The sequence below is a fragment of the Convolutriloba macropyga genome, chromosome 14, assembly GCF_964194025.1.
Source record: "Convolutriloba macropyga chromosome 14, txConMacr16.3, whole genome shotgun sequence".
NCBI classification, from domain to species: domain Eukaryota; kingdom Metazoa; phylum Xenacoelomorpha; order Acoela; family Convolutidae; genus Convolutriloba; species Convolutriloba macropyga.
The window spans coordinates 41681348-41692365 of NC_134481.1; the positions used below are offsets into that span (position 1 = coordinate 41681348).

Below are 11018 nucleotides of genomic sequence, written 5' to 3' on the forward strand. Positions count from 1 at the left end.
ATCATTACTGTTTTCAAAACCAACTATTATATATTGCGGTCTTTCCATACCACTTTCCATACCAAGATCAAACAAGAAGTTAGTAGCCCTGGGTACATTCTTATAAAATGTCTTTCTTTCATAATAACTAAAGTCTAGATTATTATTTTTATTTAAACCCTTTTGCACAATAATTCTATTATCATTACTAGGATCAATACTAGGTACACACCATGATATATCTCTAATTTCTATATTACCATCATTAGCAACTGCACCAGGATTAGCATTAACTCTATATAGAGCTCTATCATTATTATTTCTTTTCAATAATAGTTTAAATCCTAAACCATATATTATCTTTTCTAAATCATTTACGAAACCAAATAGATCACTCATCTTAACCATCATATACATATGACCTCGTTGTGCAGCAATATGGTCACCTTTAAGTTGACTATCTCTATTGCCCTGATTTCTAACAAAACCACTCTCATATTCATCACGAGTACTAAATAATAACTTATACATCAATAGATTAGGATGACAATGATCTATATATTCAATAGTCCTACCACCACTAGTTTCAAGCTTAATTGAACTAAACGATGCCATCATACCATAAATAACTAATCTGATATTAGCATCATTAGCAAATACACCACCAGCATCATCTGATACAACAAACTCTATCTCTAGATATGAATCACGCAAATTTAATTGATTCTTTTCTCTATTGAGAATGATATTAATATTAGTATTAACCGTATTCATTGTTGTTAGAATATTAGGTTTATATTTTATAATCTTACTTTTATGTATATCATTTTTATAACCATAAGTTGTATCCAAATTAAAATCCATTTTTATTAGATAAAAAGTGACAGACAACTTGATTCTATATGAACTACAAAATATACACGAAGCTGTAACTAAAACTAAAGAAGAGCATACACTTAACTTTAGAATGATAAAACCAACAGAAAAGTTTAACTTTAGTGAACCTATACTTAATACAACAAAATTAGGTTTAATTAGATTATCTGTTTATAATTCAGTGTTTAATGTGAATAGGAGAAACAATCAATTCTTATATGCTAGAACTTTTATAGAAGATGATGAAGCTTTACCTCGGGCTCTTAGCTCTGACCCTAACCCTAACCCCCCCCCCCCTATCTCTACCTCAAGCCCAAACATTACATCCATACTTAATTATAATTATAAAGGAATCCCGTTGCTAAATTCAACTATTACACCGGGAGCATATGAGTTAACTAACATAGCTGAATTAATAAAAGAAGAAACTGATGGTAATGTTATAATAGAACCTGATAAAAATACGATGAAATGTTTAATGGAAATAAAACAAGGAGCACTCAGCTTTGTTATAAAAAACTCACTAGCCTCATTACTAGGATTTAGAAAAATAATTTATAAAAAAGGTAGATATAAATCTCAGAAAATTATTGATATTATGGGTTTTAGTACCATTAACATTCATTGTAATGTGATATCTGGAGCTAAAGATAATGGTAAAGATACAGACATACTATATACTTTTAATCTAACTGAACCACCAGGTTACTTGATAAATATTATACCAACTAATATCTTGTATCAAAATGTAACTAAAGATAGAATAGAGTATATAAAATTTCATATTAAAGATGAGCATGGAAGACCTATAGACTTTAATGGTGATGTATTAAGTTTTACTTTACAATTGATTTAGAATTATACTTATACTTACACTTAGATTAAATTACAAAACTCTCCGATCCCAATTAATTCTTAGTTTACCATTAATATTTTTATTTTTAGTTATATCAATGACAATATAATTATAAGGCTCTTTCCATACCTTATTACATGTATTATCAAAATCATTATAACTAAGTTCAACATTGTTAAAAAAATTTTGATATATAGATATGAGGACTTTATCTCTTTGTTCAAATAAAAAAAATAGATTACAGTTCTCTCTAACATTCTGCCTATCCAGAGAGAACAGGTTTTGATTAAGATATATCATTTTTAATTATTATGTCTACCTCTACAAAAGTATTCATTAATAACTGGTTCTTTGGCTCTAACATCATCAAATATCATTAGTTTCTTTAAGTCTTTGGGTAATTTATCAGGAGATGGTAAATCTCTTATATCTTTAATAAAATCAACATCTGCTTTTGTGTTTATTCTTTCTATACCATGGTACTGATCACCAGTAGGTCCAATGATGTATAGTTTATCAAAGTATATGCTAGCTAGAATTAGTTTTTTTAATAAGAATGTCTCACCACATTCACTAGGACAAGATATTATACATCTAAAGTTATCTGGGAATGCGGCTTCAGTAATTATATCATCATCATTTAACCATGAATATAGATCATTATTTATATTAATAACAATAGGATTTGTTTGGATTATATTATTTCTTGGGGGTGATATATTCCCCTGATCGGTGAAACCGCTTCTCGAATTATAACTAATTCGTAGATTAGGACTACTTCTCTGATTATAACTACTTCTCCGATAGACAATCTCATCATTGTCATTATCATTAACAATATAATTATTCTTAGCATTATCATTATCATTAGCATTATCATTAACCTTATCCTTAACCTTAAAATTATCATTATCATTAACATACTCATTATCATTAACATTATCATTAACATTATCATTAACATTATCATTATCATTAACATTATGATTATCATTGAGATTAAACATTGTCATTATTAGTAAAGCTACTTCGTAGATCATTATCATTATCATCATCATTATCATTATCATTAACAGCAAAACTAATTCGTAGATCATAATCATTATCATTATCTTTATCATTATCATTAACCTCATCATTATCTTTACTACAACTTAAACAAAAACACTCATTAAATATTCCTGGATATTTACATTGATTAACTAGAATATTCAAAGCACTTTTAATTCTAAATCCTCTATCAATGAAATAGATCATATATAAACAATAAGCCCCACAATAAGATTCATCATTTTGTTGTAATCTCTCATTAGGGCCTAGATCAACATATTCTTCTAAAAATAATGGTGGGGTCTCAACTCCAAAACTATCAAAGTAATACACAGGACCACCTTCTCTTCTTATAACTAAAACCCAATGTGTACCATCAGTTGGATGCAGAATTACAATAATATTGGAGTTCACTTATAGGTTCACTTGTGTTATCTAGTTTATCATCTCTCATTACAATTTCAATTGGTGTTAGACTTATATCTTTACCTATATCTTTTATTCTGATATCACTCATAGCATTATTATTAATATTAAATTTATTATTGAATTCCTCAAAAGTTAGGATGAGCATTTTTATATAATAAATTTATTAAATCTAAGTCTAAGTCTAAGTCTAAATCTAAATCTAAATCAAATCTATATTTATTATATAAAAATGGAAACAGGTAGTGCAGTTTTTACTTTTATTTTTATAAATGGAATTTTTTATATAATATATGATTCAAGACCAAGTAAATATACAAAACTAGAAGAAGGCTTTGGTGGATTTATGAATAGGAGTCCAGTTAGATTTGAATATGAAAAGTCACCACTAGATACTATTGTTTATGGTGGAACTGGAACGGGTAAAACATATTTTATTAGACAATACTTAAAGTTATACTTAGACCATGATCAAGTTCAAGATCAAGTTCAAGATCAAGTTCAAGATCAAGTTCAACATCAAGTTCAACATCAAGTTCAAGATCAAGATCCGCGAAGCGGTTACACCGATCAAGTTCAAGATCTGCGAAGCAGTTTCACTGATCAAGATCAAAGGTCTATAGTTATAGTTTGCAAAGATGACAGAGACTGGATAGATCCTGAGTCTAATAAAATTTATACTGGGTTTAATCAATGTGATATAAATATGATCACAAAAAATATGCATAAATTTCAAAATTGTGTAATAGTACTTGATGATATGGGTGATAGGTTAAATAAGGATATAGCTTATTATTTTACTGAAGGTAGACATTATAATATTCAAATGATTGTAATGTGTCATAAACCAGCTCAAATAATTAATACAGCAAGAATGAGTTGTGATACCATTTATTTAACAACTTATAATGGACCTGATCTATTTAAAAACTTTAATGAGATATATAAATGTGAACATGACTTCAATAAAAAAATTAGTGAATTAAATAGTAACTATTATAATTATACAGATGGAATGTCAGATGAACTTCGTTATGGTATAATTAAATATAATAAAAAGGAAACTACTTTTATTATTATTAGTAGTAATAGAACAATGATATATGATTCAAGAGCTGGTTTCCTTGATTTAAAAGCTCTTAGTTTAAAAGATGATTTAGAGAGAGAAAGATATAAATAAACTTATAACATATATGAAACCACTAATGATTAATGCAACAGATAGAAATGTTATTAAGCATGATAATTATCAGTTTTATTTTAATAAACTTCTTACTTTAAATAATATTAAAATTCAGAATGATGTTCTAACTAAAGAAATGATTATGGGAAAGGGTATAGAAATTTTATCAAATATTGGTGGAATTATAGGCGCAGGTTTATTTATATTTAATTGTTTCTATCCTAATTCAATATCAAGAAATGCTGGAACTGTAGCAACGGGAGCAAGCACAATGTTGAGTAGAGTAAATACATTAGTCAACGTTGGATATGGAGAAGAGTTGGAAGGTGAAGCAGTTATACTGATCAATGTAACTGTGACTTCGTCAACGAAGAGACGGGAATTTAGAATAGAAATGGAGGAAAGTTTTTAAAGAAACTATATATAAATAATGAAGAATTTAGAGAAGAGTTTATAAATTTTCTTAAAGATAAAAAAGAATTAGACCTTGATTTGATCTTAGATAAGAGATGTAAAACTAATACACTCAATACTTTAGGAAATAAATATTTAACAGAGTGTATCACATCTAAAGATAATACTAAAGATTTAATTGAAATCTTGGCTAAATATTACCCTGTGGAGGATTAGGTAAATTTTATAGTTTACCCTATTATAAATGCTTTTACAATGTTTAGAGTGTAACTATAAATGTGGAAACATCGCTGTTTTAAAATATCATTATGAATCATGTCATAAAGATAAAACTGATAAATGTATATGTGGTAATATAATACTAAGTGGTATTTGTGCTAATGATTTTTCCCCATGGGGTTGTTCTTTAAAAAATGAATCTTATTCTAGTTCTAATTCTAATTCTAATTCTAGTTCTAACCCTAGTTCTAGTTCTAACCCTAGTTCTAGTTCTAACCCTAATTCTAACTCTAGTTCTAACCCTAGTTCTAGTTCTAGTTCTAGTTGTAGTTCTGGTTCTAACCCCATATCTAGCTCTAGTTCTGGTTCTGGTTCTATCTATGACTATAACTCTAACTCAGATCCTAACCCCAACCCTAACCCCAACCTTATCCCCAACCCTAACCCTAACCTTATCCCTAACCCTAACCTTAACCCCAGCTCAGAAGTATTAACTAGATGTTGTAATAAGGGTAATTATATAACACCACTAAATAATTTTGATGAGGGTAAGTATACATGTAGAAGTTGTACTTCAGCTAAAGTTAATTTTCCATATTGTACTTCTGTTGTGAGATATTATGGGATACGGGCTCATGTAAAGAAACAACATCCAGATATAGAATTCACTAGAGGATTTAGTAGAAATCTGCAAAGCAGGTTCCCTGATATAGCTGAAAGATCAGTGGAGCTGGTTCCCAGATCTGATATTACCCAAACTGGGGATCTTCAAATTTGTAAAACAACTCCGTTGAGCAGTTATACTGATAGTTGTTCATGTAAATACTATAATTTTGTATCATTTCTTATTAATAATGGAATAAATATAGAAAAAGTAAAAGAAAATATAAATTTATTGAAGAGTATAGATAATTTGAAATAAAAAGTAAAAAAAAAATAAAAAATTATAAAAAAAGAGAGAATCACTCTTTAAGAGTGAAAAAGAGCGATCTTTTCTACTGGGGGATCACTCCGAATAAGAGTGAATCACTCTTTAAGAGTGAAATGTAAATTTTGCTTTGATTTTTTGATTTTTGCTTTAATTTTGGTTCCCAATTTTTAATTTTTTATCAAATTTAGAGCTAACATATAGTAGTGGATAAAACAAGGCTTCCAGAAATCAGTAAAATTTGGCCAGATTCGACATGCGTGATTAGCGCTTGGAGAAAGGGTCAAATTTTGCTGGTGGCTGAAAGCCTTGTTTTATCCACAACTTTCATTTTGTATTCAAAAAATTTTGTTGATATTTTCAATTTGAACCGTAATACCTATTTGAATTCCCTTTGCGACTAAATTTTGTTAATGAAAAACTGCCTCAGCTTATAGAGAAAAAAACATATCAATCAATTTGATTTCATTTTTAACGATATTTCTTACTTACACTTTTTTGTTTATTACATTATTAGAAATTTTGTCTGATGTTTTGTTTTTGCTTCTTTTCTTGGCAAGCAGTCACATTAATGACCTTTCTCCCCAGAAGAGGGTTCATGATTAGTTGAATAAAATATTTTAATTTGTTTCAGTTTCAATAGTTTTTTGTTATTAATTATATTTGTTTCAACAAAATCTTAATTTCTGCCCTTGTTTCCCCTTTTTGTGTAATTTAACAATTTCTGTACAGACAAGTTTGATGCTAATTTTTTAGTCGCATGATCCATTATAATGCAATTTCTTGCTCGAACGATTTTTCGTATGAATTATTCAACTTTTGTTCTCAAAAATAGCGGAAATAATTCTGTGTTGCAATACGTTGTTGTTCTTAATCATAAAACTTCCTAAGCCCTTCCTTCGTGACATAAGCCCTTCCTTCGTGACTTCCTCCCTTCTAAAAAAATCTTGCGGACTATCAGTCAAAGTTCTCACCATTTACCAAAAACTCCCAACACTTTCCTAATCCACCTTCCTCCACCTGGCGAAGAGGGTGAAGAAGTGTTGACTAGGATCCACTCCCTCTCATCGAGCGCTCCCAACACTACCCTCCCCGTCACTTCACCTCCCTCTTCCCCAATGCTTCCCCCTCCCTAACGCAAATCAAATCCCTAGCATCGGTAATGCTGGCATACCAAAGCCCCTTCTGGCTAATACCGAAGCCAACCTATCGCTGGAAATTTGGAAGTAATTCTCCCTACGTTAGTCGGTTATGTTTGTTTTTCTTGTTGACTTGTATTTTAGTAGCTTTTATGATAAGTACCCCTGGTTTTTTATTGTGACGAAACCGAATCTAATTATTGATTGCGGCTGATAACTTAATATTTTTATAATTTTGACACTGTTTTCATAAACTATTATTGAAATCATCTTTTTCGTTTGTTTTTGTCTTTTTTTAGTTTTATTATTTAGTCTCAGAGTAATGACAGGTTTCGTTTGTTTCCTTTTTTGTTTTCTAAGAAAAAATGGATCTTTTCCGTTTGTGCCCCCCGCCCAGAACGTTATGCGCCTCCAAGATACAGAGCACGTGCCATTACATAGTAAATCATCATGTAAAAATATAGCACGTGCGTCCGGGGAGTGCCAATAATAAGTGCTTACTAAGCTGGGGGGACACAAACGGAAAAAATCCGAAAAAATAATTGAAATTTTTTGACGTTTTTAGCTGATAGCTAACAGTTTTTTAATTTTGGGATTGTGTTATTTCTATTTTCTAAGACATTAGTGAATTTTAATCACATTTGTTTAATTGTTGTGGCATAGTGTCAGTGGTAACAAGCCATACTAAAATTTATTTAAGGCCAAAATGGATCTATTTGGCGCTCTCAGTTGAAAAAAATTAACTTTTTTGTTTGTTTGCCTAGTCTCATTGATTTCATAGAAGTATTGTTGGCTAAATATGCTTTCTTTTGGCTGATAGTTTGATGTGGGTAAGGGTTATAAAATTTTCGACAAGTATTTTAACGTCTCTCACGCAACTGTTTCAAAGATATTACCGAATTTTAGATACTCAATTTCCTCATTTTTAGTCTTACTACTTTGTATTCATTGATTTCTTTCCAAGGTGGCGTATGCGTTTTGTGAACGGTATTTTAGCTGCTGTCATCAGATTTAATAATTTCTTAAAAGAAACAGAAAGACTTTTTTCGTTAACTTTCCTACATTTATTCTTTCCTACGTATGCTTCTATGATCATCCAGAGTTGTTCCTTGGATGTGATTTATAGCCGATTGTTGTTTTTTTTCAAATGTTTGGATTGTATTTCAGGGCATGTACTGCTATGTTTATATTAAATGTTCTTGTTAGGTCACTGCTGTAGTGAGTGTGTCATCTTTGTCTCCTTATAATATTACTTCTGTTGAAATGATAACGGTTTTTTCGGTATCTGTAAAATCTGTTTTAGGACTTTCATCTGTAAAATTGTTTTATTTTCCTCATGTTTCAAAAATAAAAATTAACAAATCCTAAATGAACTTATTTCGTAGAGAACATTTGCGAAGCTCATTTATTTTTTTCAACAAGTGTCCCTCGAAGCTCCAAACTTTCAATAATAAAAAATATATCAACTTTGCTCTAAAAATAACGTTGATTTTTTGCCTCCACCTGGCTATTAATTTGGAAACTATGAAAGTCTTAGTTATTTTTTTTTGTTTTCAACAGGTGGTCAACGTCCTCGTCACAACAAAGGAAGCAGAAATGTTACACTGAGTCCATCTGCGATTTGTGGTCATCCATCTCAACGGAGACACAGCAGAAGGATCTTGCCAGTTAAAAAGAGCAAACCTCTTATGACTTACGACCCAATGGGTTCTGATATATCATCGTCGCCACTCGGACACTCGAAACATCAACAGCAACTGAAATACGAAATAGTTGATATATCTTGATTAACTTATCAAAAAGGAGTTCTCTTTTTCCCAATAGAATACCCCCCCCCCCCCCCCCAATCCAAACCACTCTCCGGATTTTGCTAACCTTTTCACTGAGAAACGTCTGATAAATTTATGATAGTAATGTCGAGCTAAAAGCTTGCAAGGTCATCCATCAATTCTGACGAAATATCCGTGAGATTTTTTGGGAAAAATCTCTCATCGGATCCCATACAAGTTTTTCAAACAGTGCTCTACCAAGACTACCTCTTATAAAACAGTTTTAACAAGAGACACGAGATAAACTGTTTTATGCAAATTAACTTTGTGTGGCAATGGGTGCGTAGGGGGGGGGGTAATCTTGTCGCATTTAAGAGCAACAAAATAATTTGATTACTTGAAAACTTGAATTTGTTTAGATTGAATGTTTGTCACTTTAAAATCGTTCACGCATTTGTAGAGCATTAGATGAAATTAAACTGGCACAATTAAACTGTTTTTAAGAATCGTTTATCTAACGACTAGGAGAATTTGACATAGTGTTCCAATGAGGACAATCTTATGGTTAGGAATCAACCTCTTCTGAATAGAACATCAATTTGCCGGGAAAACAGTAGCAGAAAAGCAGCAGCGGAAAACAACCAACGAAAAAAACCCACTTCGTTTTAGATAGGATATAAACCCCCTCGGAAATAAACCCCAACTTTACTCTTAAAGAGCTGCGCATTTAACGCGCTTGACCATGCCTCAGAGGCCCATGCGACTTGATATGAAACTATCACAACTGAACAAATTATCACGACCGAAACATAATTTTAAAGTGGTGGTTTATTTCCGTGGGGGTTTATTTCCTACCTAAATTTATGTGGGTTTTTCTTCTGTGGGGGTTTATTTCTTAGACCCGCAGAAAAATCATAGCCAGAGCAAAACTTGGTTAATAATAGAAATGACTCGAAGACTCCTGGAAGTCTAAAACCAACAATAAATAAAAAAACCAACAATATAGAGAACCAAAGCTACCAAAAAAATACCAGAGCAAGACAAGTCCTGAACTGAATTAGAATCAAAAGGATTGAGAAAATTGAAAACCTCACCGAAAAGAAAAACTTTTAATAATCAACAAAGCATATACCAATGAAAACAACAAAATAAAAATTACAAAGAATTCACTTCATATTTTTTTAAATTGTTTTTGTTGAAAAACCTGTTGACACCATAAACTGTTCTTTATTGAAACCAATAACAAAATAATAATTAAACGATTAATTAACAATAACTTGACCTGTAAGCACTTTAGTTGCAATGAAAAATGAAAAAAATGAAAATTGAAAGGACAACAGACAGCAAATTCAAAAAACTCAAATTGAACCAAAATCTTTAACAAAAAGTTGCCAAAACTTTATATAAAAAAGGTAACTAAAACTTTTTTTCTGTAATCTACACTGGTCTCAATAAAAGAAACAATTAATTTTTTCAACAGAAATTTTCAGTTTTTTGCAAAAGAACAATTAGAGGCCAAATAGTTTAAATTGTACAAAAATAGTACGACAGAAAAGCAGAAAATTACTGCTTTTTGATCGACTAAATGTTTCTCAGAGTACAGCTAACAGCTCCTAGCTTAAACCATGAACAGGTATGGGTTTGTGTTGTGATATTCATAAACTTCATAAAATCTGTCACAATTTAGATTAAGGAGACAACAACAAAAAACAAGCTAGCAAACATAAAGCAAGTCACAGCTGTCTTTTTAAAAATGTGTCAAAGTCAGTAAAACTGTTACATTGATAAAACATGAATATATTGATAGAACATGATAATACATGGATACAACACGTTAACAAGAATTAACTGAGCCTCACTGGAAAGGAATTAAGATCTTCATTAAGTAGAGGTACGTCAGTGAGCACCAAAGTAACTACGAATACAGGCAAATATCAAAAAATCAGTCTTATTTTCTTAAAAAAAAAGTAGACAAATTCTTTAAAATCATCATATATTTTATTTATCAAACTTTTCATTAAAAATTTTAACACCTTACTAGAGCGGAAAAGAATTGTCGTTAACCAGGCTGAATTGGAAGTCAGCAGAAATTGCTCAAGAATTGACAAATCTGTATAAAGGTCTGTAATATTTTTTGAAAAAAAGTAGTATCAATGTCATTCTTAAATTAAAATGTTTG

The 11018-nt window shown here is 30.6% G+C and overlaps 1 protein-coding gene across 7 annotated transcripts in view; it reads left to right on the forward strand.

Annotated features, from left to right (window-relative positions):
* Nucleotides 1–8896, forward strand: part of LOC142353729 (uncharacterized) — a 109867-nt gene extending 100971 nt beyond the window's left edge. For all 7 annotated transcript variants that reach the window (XM_075406070.1, XM_075406069.1, XM_075406074.1 and 4 more), the window contains one exon: nt 8631–8896. In XM_075406070.1, the coding sequence (XP_075262185.1) occupies nt 8631–8857 (227 nt within the window). In that variant the 3' untranslated portion in view covers nt 8858–8896. The remainder of the gene's footprint in view (nt 1–8630) is intronic.
* The last annotated feature ends 2122 nt before the right edge of the window (nt 8897–11018 follow it).